This window comes from Grus americana, chromosome 20 (assembly GCF_028858705.1).
Source record: "Grus americana isolate bGruAme1 chromosome 20, bGruAme1.mat, whole genome shotgun sequence".
NCBI classification, from domain to species: domain Eukaryota; kingdom Metazoa; phylum Chordata; class Aves; order Gruiformes; family Gruidae; genus Grus; species Grus americana.
In genome coordinates, this window is record NC_072871.1 from 10,108,517 (window position 1) to 10,131,787 (window position 23,271).

The window sequence follows — 23,271 nt, forward strand, 5'->3', positions numbered from 1 at the left end:
TTCGGGGGGGACATTTTTCCACTCTCTAGATAAAATAACAAGTTTTGCAGACTTGTTGCTGCAGTAACCAAAGGGTGATGGCTCCCGTACAATGGGAGCAGTGTTCTAACTAGGACATGACCCGCGACGCTGTGCGGTGCCGTGGCGTCCTATCGCAGGCGCGGGGCTGGAAGCATCCCCGCTCTCACCAGGAGCGGATGGAGCACCAGGAGGATGTCTCCTGCTCGTGGGGCTGCACCTCGGCAGAGCAGCGTTTCCTTCAGTGAGTAAGGACCAACGGCAGCAGAAGAATTCCCGTGATGTTTTAAAACTAACTCCTCTTGCCATCACGGCCCGATTATCTATGCAAAGCGGCAGGGTTTTGTGGTGCTGACGTGCAGCCCCTCTGACACACGGACTTTCCACCAGCCGCGGTGTTTCCCCGTTTAACAGCGCTCCCAAGCACCCAGACACCCTCTCCTTGGAGATGGGAGTCATCATCTGCTCATGCAGAAGAAGCATCTAAAAGACCCGCTAATATTCCTGATGCTTTCAAAGAGTGATAAGCAGAGTGTATCTATTAAATACCAGTATTTTTTCCAGCTTAAACAAATCGAAAGCGGATGGGCGTTAGGTACGGGGGAACCAATGCCCAGGCAGGCTCCAGCACAAGGGTCACTGCAAAATAAATGCAAATCCCGAGGGCAGAGGAAGCAGCAGGTCTGGAGGACACCACCGCGCAGAGTCCTCTGCGGGTTACACACCGGCTGACCTAAAAGGTAGAATCCCGTACACCACGTAGGAGCTATCGCTCTGCCGATAAATCCCAGAAACCAGACTGGGCCGTCCAAGGTCCTCAAGAGCAGCTACAAAAGGTAGCATCATTCACCTTTGGGGGTAAAATAGAATTTGGCAACAGCTTTTTGTGCTAAATGCACGTCCCCGAGCTGTCGGACGACAGGGCAGGTGAGGACGAGGCCATGCCCGCGCACGGGGGTCCTGCTAATTGCAGGCAGCTCGTCAGGGCGAGCGTTCCACAACGCCGGGCTCTCGGTGAAGCCACCGCTTCGGCTGCCCGGCAGGAGCAGGAAAACCATCGCGACCCCTCGCAAGCACAACGCTCTGCCCAGGTTGTGTAAAACCGCGTTTCTATTATTTAATTTCTACGTTTAACTAATGACTCGGGTCAAAAGCACCCACGATATTCATCGCCACCTAGAAACCAGCAGACGTTAAGCTGCTGAAGGGAAGCTGGGCAGGCTGGTACGGCTTCTCAGAAACTTTCTCAGAGGCGTCCAGTTATTTTTTAAGTGATATAAAGGCTGTAGGTCTCCAGGGGAAGTAGCTGCAATCAACACCCCAAAGGGGACGGAGTTCAGAGGCAGGGGAAGGCCGTCGCAGCTCGTGACCCAATATTGCTGTAATGGGAACAGAACTCAGACTCGAAGGGCTATCAGCCATGCCCTCCTCCTGCCCGCTTCTTCATCAAGACTGAAGAAATTAAACACCTTCAAGATCCAAGTGGCAAACAAGTGGACAAGGACAAACCTACCTGCTCTACCATTTTCCACAGGCAACTGCTCAATAAAAAAACCAATTTTGTAGCCAAAGAGATCATGGAATCCCAGAGTGGTTTGGGTGGGAAGGGACCTCAAAGCCCATCCAGTGTCACCCCTGCCATGGGCAGGGACACCCTCCACCAGCCCAGGTTGCCCAAAGCCCCATCCAGCCTGGCCTTGGACACTGCCAGGGAGCCAGGGACACCACAGCTTCTCTGGGCAACATCCCGAGGTAGCAATAATGGGCAGGATCCCAAGGTAGCAATAACGAGGTGGGCAAGAGAAAGATGAGCACAAGCACCATGTCCACGCTACCTTCCTGCAGAAATGTTGAAGGATTCGGTGTCAAACCTGCTCCCTGAAAGAAAAGCAGCTTTTCAGGAAGACAACGCTGCCGCGCTGGCTGGTGACAATCCTGCCTCGAAGAAATTCTTTGCTTTTGAAGACATTTCACTTCCTACACATGCAGCCATCAAGAAGTTTACATTTATTCCTGTGAAATCAAATACTTCACAAAACAAACTAAAATTCGGGCTAAAATGACCAAGTGTAACTCAATCCACTATTCTATTTTGGTTGCATCTGTCCTGCTGGCTCGCTGTCTATAAATCTCTTATTAAACATGGGCATGAATCATTTTTTTGGACTTTGTTTCCATTAAAGCATTAGCACAAATTCAACGATGCTAAACAAAAACGACCGAAGATTTAGGCCTTTCAGTGCCACCTCAATTCAGCAGATAGCAATCGGTTATGTAAAGAAGCGGGATACAAGAGACACTTTGGTCCCATGTTTTCAAAGAAAGCCAGTCTGTTTGGCCTTTATGCTCTGAAGAACAGGATAGTATTCGCTTCTAATTAATTTGTATCTTCAGAGGGCAGCGGCTCCTTCCCTTTGAATGAAAGGGCAAACAATGTGAAGTATTGTTTAATACAGTTTTGTTCTCAACCAAGAAAGGAGCCTACCAGCTAGCGGAGAGGGGCAGGAAATCATTACAGAGGAAGCAATGCGAGCTGCCAGCCAAACACTGGTATATTTTATTTATTCAGATATATACTTTGATCTCAAACCTATATGGATGCTGCAGCTGGCAACAAGTGGTCCAGAATGGGAAATATCCCGGGTTTTCTGGCTGAAGAAGCAACCTCAAGCCAACTCACCAGTGTGTGCTTGGAGGAAAGGTGGAGTCACAGGAACCACCGGTGCTCCACGGCTCCGGGCTTTGCGTGATGCTTGGGGCACGTGGCCTCCTTGTCCCCAGAACGTACCGTCTGGCTCAGAGGTCTGTTACACCACCTTCCTGCTGAGCCCACGATGGTTTTGGTGACGCCGGGATGGTTGCATGTCCCACCCAAGGTGTCTGGGACCAGAGATGCTGAGCCCACAGACCTCCCGTTGACCCTCATGGGTGATGGGCAACAAGCTGCCCAGGGTCTGGCAGTGCTGGGAATTGCTGGCCACACACCGGGCACCACTATTGACTTATTGCCTTAGTTCCTGACAATCCAAACACCAGGGCTTCAAAATTATTCATGAACACCCAATTCCTACCAGTCTGGGTTCTCCTCTTGACCACTTGATACAAGCTTCAACATACTCCCGTGGGTAAGAAATGGCTATTTCTGGTTTAGGAATGGGATTCTGAGATACCGAAATACCCGAGTGACGGACCCTCACCCAAACATTAACATTCACAGAGCCCCAACATGGAACCACAAGTCACGAGCCCTGGTCCACCACAATGGCTACAAAACCATCTCCATCTCCTCCACCACCAGTCACCACGTATGCAAACACGTGGATAATTCTCCCCTGTTCTCTACACGGCAAGAAGTTTCTTTTCAAACAGCAGCATTTTACAAACATTTTTATCCCATTAGCCTATTTTCCACTGGCAGTGGGACTACCCCAAAAATAGCATCCCCACCGCAGCCCCGGCATCGCCAGCATCTACTTGCGTACGTAAACCTGCACCACAGAGGACGCACGCACGCACGCACCGTGGGACAGATATATGATGTAGTCCCAACTGGGATGGTTTACGTTTTACAAATAGCACATTTATAACAATGTACTGGAATGCAGAGATTTGATTTGTGACCTATTTATACAGGGAGGTAATCTGGAATTAGTATAGGAAAAATATTACTGGTTTATAAATACCCCTATCTCGCCTTCGCTTCAGATCTCAGCCAGGAGTGAAACATCTGCCAGCCTAAAATTAAACATCTGTGTTTTACGGTGAGGAAACAGGGACTGGAAGTTTAATGCCAAAAAAGGCCAGAGGCTGCGCGCCCCCGGCGTGGGGCTCTGCCTTCCTCCGGCTGCTCAGCGCCACCGATCCCCGTGCCGGGATGGGCGATGCCGGCGCCGGCCGGCTCCCGTCGGCACGCAGCAGCGCTTCCAGCAGTGGGGCTGTTTGCAACCCTCAACAAAAAGCCAAAGGAAAAGAGCTCTGGGGAATAAACAGGGCATCCTCTCCTGACCACTTCATTTCCTAAAAATAACACTAGCTCTTTGCTCGCGAGCATCCCCCGCACGCAGCACGGTGTCAGACCGGCCACCGCACGGCACTGGTCCTCGCAGGATCAGATCACCATTCCCACAGCTGGAACCAGCCACCCTCTCACGGCTGCAATTACCTGGCGTGGCGAGCCACGACGTACATCGTTGCAGCGGGTCGTTCCCGGGCTCGGTTCGGGATGCCGCACGGGCTGCGCCAGAGCCGCTCGTTACGGATTCTGGGTTGTTTCTTGCCCTCTATCCTACTGTCAGGAATCAGAGGCCAGGAGAGAAAACTATTCTCTCAGCTAATTACCACAACTATTCTATAATGGCTATTTTAGATGAATTTTTAATGAAGCGTGCTCTTGTCAGTTCGGGATTTCATAACTTTCAAGTCCAGCCTTTACATTCCAGCCATTTGCTGCATAAAGATTTTTTCTCTCCTCTGCAAACCGGTGCAGCAGGAGCAGGGGAGGAGGATGGACCCTCGCGCAACTTCGCTTGCGCCTGTCAAAATTAAATTAACTGCATCTGCTAAGCAGCAAGCTGACTGACAAGAACGCGGTTCAGTGCAGAAAAACGCCGAGCATCTGCAAGTCCTGCTGAAACCCACTTCAGATCAGGCCCACGACGCTGTAATTAACAAGGATAAAAATACTTTGCTTTTGTTTAATATTTTCTGGAGTTGTGCATTCCTCAGATCAGATGCTAGAAACCTCATTAAGTCTCACTCGTGTCCTCAAGGCCCACATGTTCTGCACGACCAGACCTAGTTACAGAATAAGGAGCCATTTTACCACGATGCTCCCAGCCTGCCACAGCAGCAGGCGGACGTGGGGACAGTGGCAGTGACACTGCGGCCACCAAACGTGGCCAGAGGCCAGTGGGACCTGACACACCTCTTCCTACATCCCTCTGCAAGCTGCCACCCCGTCTACTGACACCTAAACCTAACCCTCCCATCAGCCTGTGTTTAAGACTGGGCTTATCCCTTCGTTCATCTGCTTCTTCTTTTGCAGGTCCAACACTTGTCCTGGTCCGTCACACCAGTGCCACCATTGCATGGTCCATCACACCAGTGCCACCACTGCATGGTCCATCACACCAGTGTCACCACCGCACGGTCCGTCACACCAGTGCCACCATTGTATGATCCGTCACACCAGTGTCACCACCGCATGGTCTGTCACACCCGTGTCACCATTGCATGGTCCGTCACACCAGTGTCACCACTGCATGGTCCGTCACACCAGTGTCATCATTGCATGGACCATCACACCAGTGTCACCATTGCATGGTCCGTCACACCAGTGTCACCACTGCATGGTCCGTCACACCAGTGTCATCATTGCATGGACCATCACACCAGTGTCACCATCGCATGGTCCATCACACCAGTGTCACCATCGCATGGTCCGTCACACCAGTGTCACCACTGCATGGTCCGTCACACCAGTGCCACCACTGCAGGAGACACATCACTTAACGAGACCTCCTCCTCACTCCCTCTTCTACCACTGCCTTGGCCAAGGCGATGATGAGCTCCTTGTCTCTCTGATCCCAGCTTGGGAGATTCACCTTGGTTCTGACTATAAAGAGGTGAACAAAACCAAATAAATCCCCCCAGCCTTGGGGCAAGAGGCGGCTTCCTGACCACCCCTGGGCTCGGGGGGGTCCTGCCCCACTCTGCCCAGCCTTGGGAGCGGTGGGTGGTGATGCTCGAAGCGGGTGATGCTCAAGGGAAGCGAAGAGCATCAGCCACCAGCGTCCCACCGCACACTCGCCGGCATTAGCTCAGTCAACGCTTCAGCCGGGGAATGAAAAAGCAGAGAAAATGAAGGAGGAAAAAAACCCAACACAACCCTCTCTGAAATTCAGGGCTTCATCTGCTGTGCTCTTCTCTGGCTTTGTTTTTGTTTTTACAAACGGGGCTCCTGGAAACCTTGGCAATCACTATTTTAAAGGGCTCCCCCCTCCCCCAGGCCTTTGTGAGGCTGTCGGGATCTACATGCCAGGAGCAGGATTAGCTGGCTTTCTCTCTTCCATCTTATGGTTTTATTATTCTGCACCTTTTGAGGGTACAGTTTATCCCGAGTAATTAAAACACAGTTAGCTGTACAAGTCCAAACCATAATGGAATAGCTTAGGTTTTATTTTTTTTAATCTCTTTTTTGTGCACCCTCTTTTCCAGGAAGCCTGATATTATAGCTGGCTTATTTAAAACAGGAAACTCCCTTGAAACGTGCTGGTGCAGAAGAGATATTTTAGCAGAAATGCGGTATATTAGAGCCTTACAGCAGGGCCGGGCGGCACCGCGCTCCCGACTCGCCTCCTCCCCACACGGCCCCTGCCTCAGCATCACGGCACAGTTCAAGTCTTCCCCCTCCAGAAACCAAGCAGGAAAACTTTATCGCGGGATGCCCGGCTCCGGCGTGAGGGCTGGGTGGCCGCAGCATCACCAGCGACGCCCGAGAAAGCTGCTCCTATTTTCCCTTTTCCAACCGGGATGACTCCCACGCCGCAAGAATTAGGTACAGCCTAATAGCTCCTGCACCATCCCGGGGCTGGTCCTGCCCTCACCTTCTGCATTTATTTTGTTCTGTTTCTGCAGGAACTGGCCCGGTGACGGGGAAGGAAAATGCCGTGTCCCAAGGTATCACCCCATTGCTCCGAGGACTAACGCCACGAGCCCCAGCAAACCTACGTTACTCACCGCATGCTCTACAGCGGGGAAGTGCGAAGCACGATAAAAACAAAACCAGCCCAATTTCTCTTCGGTCTGACTCTGACAGCAGCCGGGGCACGGGTGGGCAGCTGGGGAGGAGACCCTGACCTCGTCCCCATCCCCTGGTCCCACTCCTCCTCGCCCACCAGGTACCAACCGCTGGGACCAGACGTGCGGCCAAGAGAGCAGACAGGCTTTTGAGGCTCGTTTTCTCCACCTGGCTTGGCCACTTTTCTCAACAAATAGTTCTAATATTAAAATCATAACATTGGTACCAGCATGTTTTCCCCCTTTTGCACAGGGTGCCCAGAGAAGCTGGGGCTGCCCCTGGCTCCCTGGCAGTGTCCAAGGCCAGGTTGGATGGGGCTCTGGGCAACCTGGGCTGGTGGAGGGTGTCCCTGCCCATGGCAGGGGTGGCACTGGATGGGCTGTGAGGTCCCTTCCCACCCAAACCACTCTGGGTGGGATTCTATGATTCTATAAAAACGCTTGGAAAATATTGCTCCTCCGCTTGCTACCTGGCATGGGGATGCACCAAAGCAACGCTGGGCTCCTGCTCTTTGGGGCGGACGGGAGAGCGTTGGGGATGAGCCCGTTCTCAGGACTAGGGAAAGCCTGGCTTTAGGTAACAGAAACGGTCCTATCTGTCAATTCTTCTCCTTTGCTTGAGAATAAAATCAAACGGCCATGAGGAAAGCATGCCAGCTCTTCAACAAACGAGAGTCAAATCTTTGCAAAACTAGCCCAGCAATTTCAGCGCAGAACCGTAGCGGGGAAAGCGGCTCCAGGTGAGAGGATGCTCCGCGCTGCCAGAGCCGGCGGGAAGATGTCCCTCCCCAGGGAGCGCCCGCGGATCAAAGCTGCCACCACAAACCCCCGCAGCTCCAACGGGGAGGCCGCTGCGCGGAGGCCGAGCCTCCGCAGCCAGCTTCGGCAGGCACGCCAGAGACCCAGCCGAGCATCTCCCCCTGCTCTGGTCCTGAGCCCCCGGCTCCGTAACCCCCCCCACCTGCCTGAGCCCCGCACGGTGCCCGGGGACAGGGGCTGCGCGCCCGACGAGCCCCCTCCTGCGCAGGAAGCGAGAGGGAAGGGGCCTCGTGCCCCTGCGCCCGCCCCCGGGGCTGAGCCGGCAGCTCCCGGCTGAGCACCACCACAGCGAAGTCACCTCCTCTGTCTAAGGCATGCCCAGGGACTCACCTAACAGAGAAATAAAAATATTAGCAAGAAGCTCCCAAATCACTTTTCCCTTTTTGACAGCGATGCGCTGGGCAAGGCTGGCAAAGCAAAGGGGGGGGTCACTTCAGGCAGTGGGCATGGAAGTCCCTCTTTTCTCCTTTTTGCAGATATCCCTAATTAACATCTATGAAAAAGATGTATTTGAGGTTTTTCTCCTTTCCTCCAAAGTCACATTTTCATCACTTTTAAAAAAATTTTGTTCTAAAAGGCCAGGACAGAGGGAAGGTGCCTCTGCCTCCCAGACCGACCACCTGACGCCCGCCGGGCCGGCAAGGGCTGACGCTTCCCCTCCATGGACGGCCATCCCTCGCGGACGACCCCGCTGAGCTCTGCCATCGCCATGGGCCGGTGTCACCACCGCACGGCTCCCGTAACACCAGGCTGCTTGTCGGCAGCCTCAGCCAAAACACGAAGGGCTAAGCCGACCGCGGCGGGTGACGCAGCCTCTTCGATCTAAAGAGCCTCTGGGCTTGGGGACGCAGTCCCTGAGCGATGGCACGGGGGGCACCTGCCTATGCCGTACGCGGACACCAGCACCGGGCCCACCACGTGCACCGCCTTCTGCGCCACGCTACGTAAACAAACAAACGAAGCCCCCGAAGACAAAAGCCTGACGAACGAGCCCCAAACTACCCGTGCTGGCCGGAGAAGGACCAAGCAACCACTGAAGGAGAGCAGATAACCCAAGGAGAGAGACCGTCCATTACCAGAGTAGCTTCCCGAGGACTTGATGTACATCTGCCCGTACTGCTCCTCCACCATGGTGTCGTACGCCTCGTCGTCCTCCTCGTCCTCCTCGTTGTGGTAGGAGGTGGGGCTGTCGGTGGTGGGAATGCTGCTGGCGCCGGGGCTCGTCCGCTCCCCCTGCGAGTACTGGACCTGCTGGACGTTGGGGATGAGGGTGGCCAGGTTGGGCATCCCGTAGTAGGAGACGCGGGAGAGCTTCAGGGGACCGGCGTTGGGGCCGCCGCCGCCAGCCCCCTCCCGGGCGCCGGGCTCGAGGGGCCGCTTGCCGGGCAGGCCGGGCAGGGCAGCTGCCTGCAGCTCGAGGTTCTCGTGTTTGACACGCGTGAGGAGCGGGATGGGCATGGAGGGGGACATGACGTAGGGCGCCGAGGCCGACTGCAGCTGGTTGCAGGGGCTCTGTGGCTCGGAGCTGGGGTCTTCGATCATGGTGGTCTGAGAGTCACAGTGGGGAGAGCTGACCTTGAACATCAAGTCCGTCCCTTTCTCCACGATGTGCTGGATCTGCAGGAAGCCCGCCGTGTACATCACCACCAGCTGCTCGCTCGCCGCCATGGTCAGCTTCCCGGTGTAGCAGAAGGAGAGGATCTGCTGGAAGCAAGCGGGGGGGACGGTACCCGGCAGCTCAAAGGCGTTTTTGCTGTTCCCACTGAACAAGTCTCGGAAGTAGAGGCTGCTGGCGGCCAGGACCGCCCGGTGCGCCTTGAAGGCTTGGCCCTTCACCACGATGGAGACATCGCAGTACAGCCCCAGCAGCCGCTGCTCGTTCAGGCAGCCCAGAACGGTGTTCCCAAAGTTGGGAATCTCTATGTGCAACATCTGCGACATGGCTCAGGATCGGCTGGAGCTCCTCAGACATTCAATGCAGGAATATCCAAAGTAGGGCACATCTGAAAAACGGAGAAGACAGGGAGAGAGGCACAGCGTTTTTAGACAGTTCACCAAAGCAGGCGGAAGCAGAGGAACCTCACCCGACATCAAAGGCTCAGAGCTCAGCTCTGAGAGCCGATGCGGAAAAGCAATCGCTTATAAAAATTACTTATCGATGTTTTCAAACAATGTTGGAAATGCTACTGGTAGATGGCAAAGGATATTCCAAAAATGCAAGTATTTTCTTCAAGTTGTGGTCTGTTTAAATAAGCACCACTGATTTATTCCCCCGGGGGTTTTACTTTATGCAGGAAAATCTGAACGGTAATGGGAGAGAAGTGCACAGCAAAGCAAACGTAAGGTAGTCAGACAGATCTCGGGTAGCATTATATAAGAAACACAACAACCAGCAGCTATGTTGAAACTACAGAAAAGATATTTATAAAACAATGTGCCATTCTGCCTGAAATAAATACAGGATTCTGCCCAAGCGACAGCTCCCAGGAAAAAGCACTTTGAAAAGCAATCTTCCCATTTGCACCAGAAAGAGGGAGCATTTCAACAGTTAAACCCCTTCTCAACAGATTTATCCTCCAACAAAACGAGGCTTATCTCCAAATTAAGCCAGATATTTGAGCCCCAATAAAACAAACCAGACGTGCCGCAGCGAGCCGCCTACCAAGTTGTCTTCTAATTCTTCTCCCCTAAATCTGAAGTGGGGCAGGGGGAGCCCCAGCCCAGCCCCTCCTGCGGCCGGAGCCCCCGGCCCCCCCAGCCCATCGCTCCTGGCCGGGGTACCGGCCCCAGCCGAGCGGCATCGAGGACCCTCCGAAAAACCTCCCACGAAACGGGCTCGAGGCGACGGCTCCGGCTTTGCATCCCACCGCGGCCGCTCTTTATGGCCAGCCGTACCTTTTGGCCACGGGGATAATACCTCCTTTCACCGAGCAAATAAAGCCTCGCGTTCGAAGGGAGCTCGTACGCAAACCCCGTGCAACGGCGGAGCAGGTAGCGTTAGCGCAGCCCGTGCACTGAAACTCCAGCGAAGCAAATCACTGCGGATTCACCAACACGAGCCGGAGCCCAAACCCCCCCCCCGTCTGCCCCCCCCTCCCGCTCCATGCAAGAGTCCAGGATTAAAATCCTGTTTGCCTTCAATACTACTGAAGAAAAACTATGGTTAACTAGTAGTGAAAGCTCGTAAGAACTATATAAAAAAAAAAGTAAAAAAAAAAAAAAAAAAGTAGTGTATCTGAGAAAGATTAAAAAAAAAATCTCTGAAAAGAAAATAATAACCCACAAAGAGCTGCTCTGTTCCCACTGCTGGGGAAAAAAAAAAAAAAAGTCCTATCTGCAAGGCCACGGGGTAACAGGAAGAAAAGGGAACACACTTGGAGCCAATTTAATTGTATCTGCATGGTTAAAAAAAAATTCTTCCGAGCAAGGAAGTTCCCGGTCCCTTCGCCTGGCTGGGAGCGAACGTACCTTCGGCAGTGCCCGTCCCCAGCGCGGCCGCTCACCGGAGGGGCTCTGCGTCCCTCCGTATCGCCCCGGCTGCCACGCTATACGCAGCGACGATGATCGCTCAGGGGAGGAAAAAAAAAAAAAATATAGTATCAAACCCTGGGTTTGTATCTGCTGTAGCTCAAGCTTTTACCAAGTCAAATCTCCCCGGCAGCGCGCAGCATCTAAATGAATAGGCCGGATGCAGATTAACATTCAGGCTGCTCTCTGCAATGAATAGAGCCCTTTGATTAGGGACCTGAAGTAAATGCCAGTTTCAAACCGAAGCTTTAAAAACAGAGAAATATCAGTGCCAGAGGAATGCTCTCAGTGTTGGTACAAGACAGACTTTTGATGAGTCACTGCAATGCAAACAAAGATGGCAGAAATACTGTACTGTATGCTGATGAAATGCTTAGTGGTGCCACGGCAACTGAGACAGGTTTTAAATTTATAGTGCAGTTTTGCATATGAATTACGCTGTAAACTGCCTCCCCTGCCATCTAGTACATCCAGAGTGTCAAAGCATTTAAACTATTCCAAACAGTCTGCAGAGCTGGCACTGCTGCTGGTTAACTCCTGCGGCCGGAGGAAGGCGCGGCGAGCATCCCCCCCGCGTCCCCCCGCATCCCCCTGCATCCCACCTGCCCCAGCATCCCCCCAGCGCCCTGCACCAGGGGCTCCCCCCAACCACCTGCCCAAAAGGACAGCTTTGGGAATGCCCCAATCTGCCCAAAATAAAGGTGCTCCCTGGGCAGCCACAGTCCTGATTCCTGCCCCCCCAGTCCCCCCCCAAACAAGAAAGCCTTTCAAATGCAGGAAAAATGTTTACCCCTTGGGGAAAGCTTCTTTCAGTCTGTGGCTGAATCCACTAAAAGCAAATCCATTTGCTTAAGTAATGAAATCCTAGTCACATTGTCTCCTGGATTCAGATTTTAAATTACCTACGCATTTATTGAGCATGTTTGGTGCTTTTTTCTGGGAAAGAGGGTGGGGCCTCACTTTGCTTACTTCTCTCTTGTCTAGAGCGTTTTTATTTCTGCTATTGCTCTCGGATTTGTTGCAATGGCTCTGCTCGGATGGTCACACACAGTTAAAATTTAAGAGATTAGAGGTGAAGCCATCCTTAGAGAAGAATAACTGTAGGGAGCGCAGACGGGGCCGGTGATGCTCCGGTGCGACGCCTCCCTGCCGATCGCGGTCGTACCTCTGCCTCCACCCTCCAAACAGATGTTTGGTGCATTAAGTTCAACTCCACAGCAGCAAACTGCTGCCGCTCCCGAGCGCCCGGGGGCTGGCTGCCTTCCCCTGCTCTTCCAGCAAACGGCACTAACACGTCTGCTCGGCATCCCACAGGACCCACAGCCTCCCAGTGCTTGGCAGAGCCGTGACGCTCTCAGCTGAGGACCTCCAGGACCTCCATGCGTTGGGAGTGCTCAATGGGTTCATCCAAACCCGGTGGCAGGTCAATGGGATCTCTGCCTGGTGTTGACGAGGAGGCTAAGGCACCGAGAGGGGACCGAGGTGACATCTGCGAGGAGGTCCGAGATGACACCACAACAGCCAAGCCCAACAGCCCAAGACCTTTTCCAACCATGACACCACCAACCTCTGTTGGAGAAGAAAAGGAGTCTGCCCTGGCAAATGCAAATCCTCTGGATCTGTGAAAATTACTGAAATTAAATGTGTTTTACAGAAACACACTCAGGAACCTGACGGAAGCCTTGTCCATGTGGATCGCAGACTGTGAGTGGAGAAGGATCTCCTCTTTTTTTCCAGCAAGAGCTCCCTTAGAGCTGGAGGAGAGACCAGGGAGGCACCGGATGGGACCTCCTTGGACCTGCTCATGACCCCCTGCCTCAGAGAGACCCAACGTGGCAGGACGAGTGGCACCAGCCAAGGACAGCTTGGTAGTGCAGAACAAACTAACTTAAAATATATATCAATTATTAATATTGCTTAGAATCTGCTCTATAAACAAGCCAGGCATGCCAGGAGAACTTCATGTCTGTCTCTAAAAACACCAAAATCGTGCCGGTTCAGGATACATTAAGCCTGTGAGAAGCACCAGAGTGCCCCAGCCTAGCAAATTACTGGCAGATTTCATGTAAAACCTCCCATGAGACATCAGAGTTTCAACCAAGATGCTCCACACCACTGACCCCTCCCAGGGCATGCCTTCCACAGGACTGCAGCCTGGCCGGACCACCCCGAAGGCATCCCACCCCCAAAGTCACATCACTCCAGCTCCTGGGGGCCTCTTCTCCAATTCCAGCAGATTTCATAGCTGCTGGTCACAAAGTGGCCGAGCGAGCAGGTGAGCTTCCTGGTGGCACTCGGTGAGGTTCTAAACCTCCAGTTTTCCTGAAGAAAAAAACGCCTTGAAATGTGCTCACAGGGAAATGGTGAAAAAGAGTAACTGTGTTAGGTCTAGAAACAGCACCGAGGAACGTGAGCAAAGCCGTACCAGCGAGCTGTAAAAGTCCAAACCACTTCAATAAACCGTGGACCAGGGCTGCTGGATTTTTGTTTCTCCCTGCTTTGCCCCTGCCTTTTTATTACCAGACTATAGAAGAAGAAAAAAAACCCCAACGCCAAACCCACGAACAAGCCAAACCCCCCAAAAATCCAAGACATAAAAGATGACATTCTTGAAAGTCACGGAGAACCTGCTCACCACCCTTGAAAGCCAAGGAGAACCTGCTCACCACCAGACCTCACATGCCCTAACAACAGCAACAAAATATTACTATGACTAGATAGCGAATGCAATAACACTTGATAACGTCTAACTTCAAAAATCTCCTCTAGAGCACCAAGCGACTTTTGAACGGTCTGAAATGGCTTCACTCCATTTGACACGGGAAGAACCGTGCTGCAGGAGAAATGACCTTAGCAATTACAGATGTAAACTGCGTTTTGCAATCCCGTCTCCCAAGCTGAGCTGTGCCCCTAGGTGCACGAGGAGCCCCCCCCAAAAAATCCAGTCCCCCTTGGGCTGCCATGTCCTACAGGTGACAGATCATCAGATGGACACCTCCTACCAAACGGGAAAACTGGGACAAAACTGGATTAAAACCAGCCAACCCCTCCCCGATCATTTAAAATACATGACCCTTCGAGCACATCATCGCTTTGTTTTCTAATGGCAGCCTCTTTTTTCCAGCTCTTGGATATACCAGGACGATTTGTACATGTCTGCACGATTTTTGTAAAGTCATAGCCTTTGTCACAAGAAGTTCATAAAAAATGCAGTCGTTATTTGATACAACTTCCACGAGAGTTTGAGAATTCTCAGCTTCTGCGTTCGCATGCTTTGGGGGGAAAAAAAAAAAAACAAACCACAACAGGTTTGTTCTTTTCTAAACTATTTTCCTGCTCCAAAGCCTGAAAGGTCGGGGTGAGGCGACAACAACAAAGGAAAAAAGCATCGACCTGGAATAAGATGCTGGCATCAGAGCTCCCCCAGGAGTAATCAGAAATAATTAGATAATGTATTTAAATTGCCTTTTTCCTTAGCCAATGTACAAAGAGGCTCGGAGACTTCACTCTGCCCCCCCAAAAAAAACCCAACCCCAAAAACCCACCCCCAAAATCCCCAAAGCCCCAAGTTTCCCGCAGAAGGTGCGCTGGGCGGCAGCTGGGGCAGCGACAAAGGCAGCGGGACCCTCCAGGGGTGGGAGACAAAGCGGCCCAGGGCTTTCACCCCCACCCAGCCAAAGCCCCTCAAAAGAAAAGAGATGAAAAGTCCTGCCCTTGAAGGCCCCAAAGGGTCAAAGGAAACTTCCCTTTCTTCTGTAAATGAGGAGAAAGGGGGGGAAAATCCCACCCTTGGATTTGAGGCTGGCAGGGGGACATCACCCAGCCGGGCAGGGGCCCCCCAAAGCCGCCCCAGCCCCCCGCCCAGGGCACAGGGGTGCCACCCGCCCAGCTCGCTGCAGGGGTTTTGGGGTTCCCCCCCCCCCCCTTTTAATGAAAAGGAAATGCACTTTTTACATAAGCCCGAAGGAAAATACGCAACAGCTAACTGCAAAACTCGGTGGCGAAGTACCGTTCCCTGAGCACGGAGCCGCCGTAACGCCTCAAATAAAATAAATAGTTAAATAAAGTCAAATAAAATTGCACTTCAGGTCTACCCTGTGCATACTCCCCATGCACTGCAGGTTGCTGTGTCGGGGGACCGAGAAGCAAAAAAAGAAAAGTCTTTGCACCCCCACCCCAAAAACGAGCCTCCCCTCTGCCCGCGGCGGGGTTTGGGGTGAGAACACCCGGGGAGGGGACGGGAGAGGGATTGGGGCGCAAATTGGAAACGCCGCGAATGCCTGCACAGTTTAATGCCTGTCTTTGGCAGGGGAAAGGAAAAAAAAGAAAAAAAAAGAAGGTTAAGTTTGGTAATCAAATGACAGTCATGCCGAGACTCCTTTTCTCTTCTGCAGCATTTGTTTTCTGCAGCTCCGAAGTATTTATTTTTGAAATGCTGCAAGTGGCAAGCAGCGAGCAGTGCTAACGTACCCTATTTTTAGTGTAGCAGCCAGTGGCAATGGGTGAAAGATTATTTCTGCCTTATTAAGATAGCAGAAACTGAATTTGCAAATATTCCCGAGTAACACATAAGGCACACGCAGCAGACGCGCGGCACGGAGCTACCTTGGCTTTAGAACCCTAAAAGTTCACGCAGAAAGTAAAAGACCTGGAGGCTTGGGCAGGGAAATGGGGGAAAAAAAAGATGAAAAAGTGAATTCAATGAACGCTGCTGATGCAGCCCAGCCCGGGCACCCACAGCCCCTCTTCTGCCAGGGCAGCCTGGGGACGGGGTGCTGGGGGCTCAGCCTGGGGACCCCCCCGCACAGCACCGGCACCGGCTCCCCGGGCTCCGTCCTGCTGCAAGGTGAGTCACCGGCAGCCTGGGCGCAACACCATCGCTCGAGGTCACCCACCCGGCAGGCTGCTGGGTGACACAAAGTGCAGTCATTCAGCCAAGGCGAAGCGTGTTATTGCCATTATTTTTTAATTAGGGTGGGGTTTTTTTTTTTGTTTGCTTTTTTTTATTCCTTTTCTTATCTATCACTGATTTTAAGAGCTCTCAAAGCAAGGAGAAGCAAAAATAGAAAAAGCAACGTTTTAGGTTTTTTTACAGTTTGCTGCAAGGAAAAGGGTAAAGGAGAGACATGGCTAAAAAAAATACAATTATTCTGCAGAATTTAATTTTTTGCAATCTAATACAAGCTCAAGACCCCGACTAAGTTACATCCACCAGCAAGCATACAGCACCCCATTACCATGCCTTCCGCAAAGCGTGCATTGCCTGCATCCCATCGCAAACATTAATTCCCATCCGTAACACATCAAAAAGACAAGTGCCATGCTGAATTGTATTCTCCTCACTCCTAGTACACAACAGCAGAGCTAGCAATATATAACATGCATGACTCAGTTCTACCATCGTGCCACTACGGAACAGAAAGCCTTAAAATAAAGTAAATATCTTAAAAGGTCAATTAAAACAGCTTACAAAACATCAGACGCTGCTTCTTGCTAGAGCTCATTACCTAGTATGGTGGAGCTGCCTGTGTGTTTTTTTCTTGTGCAAGTTAGTCTGTGAGTCAGCATTAACACACATGAGAACATCAGGAATACTGCCTAGTTCTGATGCAATGGAGGTTGTAAAAAAAAAAAAAAAAAAAAAAAGAAGAAGAAATCGCGCTCCGTTTGGACAGGAGCCTGTAATTCAATTGCCTTTACTTTTCAATTACTGCATAGCCTACCCTGACCAACCTGCAGAGGGGAAGGAAACTTTGCTTACATCTCTGTCTTAAAATTAATGACTTTTACTTTTGGCTACAGCTTATTCTCCCTGCTTTAAAAAAAAAAAAAAAAAAAAAAGTAGGCATAATACAATTAACCCTTCAAGGGCAGCTGATCCCTTGCAGCTATTGGGATCTCCATGTTTTTGTAGAAATTTCAGCACTGGAAAACAATACTGCCAAAAAGTTCTGGCGAAGGAAGACATTTATACATTAAACTTTTAATACTCTGTAAAGCGAAGCTACAATTGCATCTGAGCTTGATCCTTAATGGAAATATAAGCTTGCAGGAAAGGAAGGGTATAGACCGCAGAAATTTAACTCTGTACCTCCAGGTTTATAGAAGCAAATACTAGATTGCACAGGGTGTTTTTCAAAACTGAGCTTTCTGGTCATTGGGCAAAAACCCTGAGAAACCTAAAATTTGTGACCTGAGCTAGTCACCTCAACCTGATGCCCGCTTTCCCCAGGACAATGGGGACAAAGCAGAAGACTCACGTTTTTCATATATCGCATTTATTGCTTGCACTTCAGCAAACGCTTCTCTCTCTCCCCCCCTTCCCAGGGGGAAAACTCCCCGTGGACCCAGCTCCCACCCTCAGGATCGCAGCATCAAGGCAGGAATGTATGTGAGCCTCAACACCGGCTTTTCATTTCTGACTTCTCTGCTCTTGCAACACAACCCTTCAACTGGTCCAACGCATTCTGCCCAAAGCTTCAGAACGTGACCGTTTCTGTAACGCGCCCTAAAACACCCCCCGACAATGCTGCAGCCCAGAATATTATATTATATATATGATATTATAAGAGATTATATATGGTCAATACATATTTTACATATGATATTATTTTTTTTTTCTATATATTATATATGGTCAAGTGCATCTTCAGAGCCAACAAGCTTAGCGCTGCTGTGCCACAGCCGAACAGCCAACATCCCGGGCCACCCCGCTGACGCCCAGCTCTAGCTAAAGCACAGGATACAGTGCTTAAATTTGGGGGCTTAACGGAGAAACCAAGGCTCGCGCAACAGAGGGGGGTCAGAGCTGGGAGGTAAGAAAGTCTCCCCAACGTTCACAACGTGCTGCAGACGGGGGGTACGACCACCGAGCTGATCCCACGCCAGCGAACACCAGTCGATCCCTCAAAAAAAGGAGGTCTGAATAATGCATATGGATTAATAATCCAGTGGGTCGCAAGCATGCTCTAAATCCCAGTTTAGAGCGCTGGTTGTTTTTATGAGTAGACACAAGCACTACAGAATTCTTCTTCTTTTTTTTTTTTTTTTAATACACAAGTATAAATAGTTATTAATGCTCATTAACCGACAATGAAACCCCCTAATATTAGAGATCAATCACTTCTGCCACTTCCCTCGCACACAAGGGTCTGTCTCAAACCAGTGTGAGCCTGGTGGGGTTTTTTTTCTTAAGCATGTGGGATACTTGAATACAGATGAATTGAGTTTTAAAGGAAAAAAACCCAAGCAGTAACTTCTGGGCCAAGTTCCTGTGTGCCAAACTTTTCAACTGCCACAGCACAGCTCGACAGTGTTTCAAAAGAATTTAAGCACTGTTTTGAATACTGCTGACAATCTTCCTCATCAAAATTTGTAATTTAAATACCTCAAATCTGAAAAGCACGCTCCCTGGGGCATGCTTCGTTCTCCCTCCCCGCCGCCCACCCTCCCCAAGCCCCATTTGGCATTAAATCCGTTGCTTTCCCTATCTGGCTGGTTTTTCCCCCACCTCCCGCAGCCCCACATCCCCAACCCCCCCGGCATCACCCCGCAGCATCCGCTGCATCCCACAGGGACCCCGGTGCTCGAGCAGAAGTTTGTTCTTCAGATTACCCGGGGATGAAATCTCCGTACGCACTGCAGTGCCCCAACACGCCCTTACCTTCCTCTTTTAGAACTACGATGCTCATTTAGAGGTAAAACTGTTCACTGGTTTAGAGATAAAACCGGGCTAACCGGGCTGCCCAGACTCCTACGGCAAGAAAGGGTTAACGCGAGGAGCCCCGCTTCCCAACCCTCTGCTATCCAGTAGATAAGATGTTCCTTCAAATGCCTCCGGATGTGTCAATAAACCCTAAAATAATTCCCCGTCAATAAGCCTAACTGGGGAGGAACAGCAAAATTCATTTCTTGGGGTCTATGTGATGTTAGAGGCAGCAGCTCCATTTTGGCAGGAGCGTGTTTAAGATTCCCTCCCAGTGCTGCAAAGCACCTTGAAAGGTCGACGAGCGCTTTCATATTCTCAGATCCATCTACAACGCTGCAGCAGATGAAACGGATTGACCTAGACGAGAACCGAAACAGTCTCTGTGAAATAATCCATCAACACCCTTCGCCAGCCGCAGCCGCCTTTGTCATGGGCACGCTTGGAAATCGCACCTACCTACTGCAGCTGAGCTGGGGCTCGAGAGGGTTTAAATCACGGCCCCGCTCTCCCGGGATGTAACCGAACACGACATCGATAGCTGCAGAGCCGGCACACAACATAAAATACCTCCATATTAAAGTGTGTGCGAAGCCTGTGCCCATTACCGAACTCATTAAAGACAGTGATACTTTGTAACATACTCTAATCTTTAATATTCATAGCTTGCTTCATTTGCATATCATGCCATAAATAGTTGAAGCAGAGGTAAAACACAAAGCGCTCTACTTGCATTTCTAATTATGCCTAAAATCAAATGTAAATCACAACACATCCAAGACACAGAAAATATTAAATTTGCTGTGTCTCAGTTAAAAATCTTAAAAACCCCAAAACCAAAAAAAAAAAAAACCAAACCCAAAACCCACACACGCACAAACCCAATTATTTTTAAAAAGAAAAATCGAAGGGGCTTAGAGGCACGTGTAGCAGGGACGACGATGTTTTCAGACGGGAGCTCGCACGCCCAAGCCCCAGCCCTGGCAATGGACCCCGGCTGCAACCAGCTCATCTCCCCAACCCCGAAAAAAACCTGCATTTACCACCGAGCTGCGCTGCAGCTGCTCATTTAACCTTGGTCTTTGAAGAAACAACAGGAGCTTTTTCCTCCGGGGCAGCCGGGAAAGCTGATCTCCAGCAAAGGAGGTAAATTTGAAGAATCAGCTTGAATTTAAACTTCTGCTACAGCGTTGGGGTGGCTGGAGGTCGGTGCTTTGGCATCACGAGCTGGCGCGGGAGGGAAATCAGCCCCGGGGCTGGAAGCTGCTAAACCCAGAGGTTTGAGGAGGAAAGAGGTGTCGTGGGGTGCTTGCACCCACCAGCTCCCCGTCCACGAGAAGCAGGATTTCTGTTCATAACCTATAGAAACCATGCCGAGGTAACCCGGGGTGGTTTTCTCTGCTCTGCTTTTTCCTGAAGCGCAGAAGAGCCCTCGGAGCCAGGAGCTGCCCCACGGTGCTCCCGCGCCTGCTGCGGCACCCACCACTGGCACCCACCCCCGCCACCCACCCCCGGCACCCGTCCCATGGAAAAGGCTCAAGATCCCATCCAAGTGCCGGTGGTGGCATCCGATGGAAAGGCTCGGTGTCACGGAGCCCGGTGCCCTCCAGGCGCATCCCAGCATTATCCCTTGCAACAAGGACTGGAGCAAATTCCCCTGCCTCCCCCAGAAAGGGGCCGGAGGGGCCGGGTGGTGTGGTTAATGGCTCGTTGGACCGCAGTCCCCAGCCACCGCCATCCCGGAGGGTCGGTTCCCACAACAGCTCTGAAGCCACCGACTTTTAAGGAAAAGCGCAGTCCCAGTCCTGGACCGGCACAGGAGAGGAGCCAGGCTGAGCTCAGGGAGGGGGGGGCAGAGATGAGGCCTGGTGTCCCCACCTGTACAACTGAATTAACCGTGCTTCCCCTACTTCACAGAAGCATCAGAAGCCTTAATATCTGTAAAGCAACACGACATCCTCGGATGAAAAGTGCTGTTAGCACGTTGCTGCCAATGGCATAAATAATTTCCCTTTAACAAGCTTGTTTCTGCATCAGGCACCAGGGTCCTCTTGATTTTATGGAAGTCCATCACAGCAACATGTGAAAGTGGACTTTTTTTAGTTCAAGAGCGCTGCCAGGGGCATGGTGCGAGCTTGCACCCACCCGCCGGTCCCCACGAGGTGGGTTCCTCGTGGCTGTGACCCCCAGGACCTGCAGCAGCCCCAACCCACCCCCGGTCCTGCTGCCACGCTCCCACCCTTCCCCATGCCCCGACACCGCTCCCCCCCACTGTGCCGATCCAACGTGCTGCTGGTGTTCCCAGGAAGCTCAAAACCTTCCTCCTCTCCATCTACCTCCCCGTCCCTCCTCTCCATCCACCTCCCCGTCCCTCCTCTCCATCCACCTCCCAAGAAGCTACTCGCAACAGAGAGATACCAGCATCCACGGTACTCAAAATAAAATAAAATTTTACAGATTTACGCCCAAAGATTTAATTAAAATCAAATGAACTAAATTTTGCAAAAGTAGGACAAAACCCACACGTTTTGGGAAGCTGCAGGTGCCCTTGCCCGGCAGAGGAACGCAGAGCGAGGCAGGCTGGCTGCCGCACGGCGTGGCCGGCATCCTTTCCCACTTACCTTCCCTTTACCGCTGGGACTCCAGCAGCATAAACCCACTACGTCTTAATGAAAGGCTTTTGTGGGTGGCTGTCCCCAGGGAAAAATGCATTTTTAAGTCACTTGAACCGAGACTGGTTTTGAAGAAAGAGCCAGCTAAATATCACCAAAGGGAGCAGGGCACCCGGCAGTCGCCCCGGCTGAGAGTGCGGCTCCGAGCCACAGCCTCTCCCTTATCAGATTTTTCCCATTTCACAAAAGGCTTAAAGAGACTTCTGAGAATGAAAAGCTGAAAGGAAAAAAAAAAAAAAAAGTGTAGCATCGCCATGTTCTGCTCCTCCTTGTATGCCGGGTTTGCAGGGTCCCCAGATCCCATCAGGGAGCGGGTCCAGGGACGCGTGTGAGGGTCCCCCCCGGGTCCCCCCAGCTCTTGTCCTCCCCTGGTGCTACAGCTCGTCCTGCCCCTTTCCAGACTTGTGTCCGGCTCAACAACAATATTGCACCGGTTCTACTAAAGAGTTAAAAGCTCTTTTCTGCAATATTGACTTCCAAAGAATTCCAGAGATGTCGTTAAATTTAACCCCAAAAGGTGAGCGTTTGCTCCGTCCCCCCAGCCCGCACCCAGGGAGAAGTGAAAGCGAGCTGCTCGCAGCCTGCAAAGCTTTTTTGCTGTTCGTATGTACCCTGGCATCTTGCCCGGACCTATTTTTAAGCCCATTTACTAGAAATCCCACAAATTAAAGGAAATACGGATAATGTTGTAAGAATCCTTTGGGCCAAATAAAAGCTACACATAATTTTCCTTGTGCATCAGAGTAAGATCCTTAACCACAAAAACCAGATTTCCCCAAAGCTCTTTTGCAACAGCGAGAGAATCTTGTTTTGTAAAAAGTTGCTTTGATTCACTCCTGGATTACAGGGAGCGCGGCAGACACCGCTGCCTCCCGGCCAAACCAGGAGAGGTGATTACTGTTATGAAACAGAAAGGTGTTAGGAGAACACAAACAAATTAAAACATCTCTACCTCCGGAAGGGTGACTGTTAATGACAGCGAAACATGCAGAAAGTGCTCATGGAAAGAAGCTGTAGGATGGTTATTGGGGTTTTTTGCTTTCTCTCTGCATAGGAGACAGTTGTGCGGTTTTATTTTCTAGCTTCTTTCAAACCGTGTGTCCATGGTGCTCGTGAAGGGCCAACGTGCTGAAAAGCCTCCTCCAGCGCGACGCCGTCCTGGGCAAATTCCTTCTTGGTGCACCCCAACCCCACCCTATCCCAGCTCCGAACCCCCCCGATAATCTCATTTTGACAGTCCGTCAAATACAGAGACCGCCAAACTCATGTCAGTTGTGCTCATGCCAAAACCTGACCTGTCCCAGGCAGGACAGTCACCGCGGGCCCACCTCCCCCCTAACTGCACCCAGTGTGGCGGGGCTGGGGGTGCTGCCCCCCCCCACACTGCCCCCTGCCCCCCCCCAGACGGGGACAGGAAGATGCCAACGTGGGCTGCGCATCACGCCGGCCGCAGCGACGGCTCTCCACAGCATCTCCTCGGGGATTTAATGCGAAATGGTGATTTTATGCAAAAACGAATCTCTGCTCTGTATCTCTGCGTTTATACAGTCACAGCGGGGTGAGCAAAGGGAGGGGCAGCAGGACACAACCGATGGATCCACCTGCAGAAAGCTAACCCAGCGCTCTGGAAACCTCCGTCCTGGGGAGCGCAGCCGGTGCCCGGAGGCAGGAGCCCCCCACGTTGGGTGTCAGCCCCCCCCCTCCCCCCCGTTTCCCATGGGCACCCCTCAC

General features: G+C 51.7%; 1 protein-coding gene across 7 annotated transcripts in view; it reads right to left on the reverse strand.

The window, feature by feature from the left end:
- The window catches only part of NACC2 (NACC family member 2), a 66,909-nt gene that overhangs the window by 13,382 nt on the left and 30,256 nt on the right, over positions 1-23,271 (reverse strand). For 4 of the 7 annotated variants that reach the window (XM_054848501.1, XM_054848502.1, XM_054848499.1 and 1 more), the window contains one exon: positions 8,712-9,638. In XM_054848501.1, coding sequence (XP_054704476.1) covers positions 8,712-9,576 — 865 coding nt within the window. In that variant the 5' untranslated portion in view covers positions 9,577-9,638. Of the gene's footprint in view, positions 1-8,711; positions 9,639-10,530; positions 10,639-11,103; positions 11,678-16,633; positions 16,664-23,271 lie in introns of those variants that run through there. The other 3 variants (XM_054848504.1, XM_054848500.1, XM_054848503.1) reach the window with 3 other exon arrangements.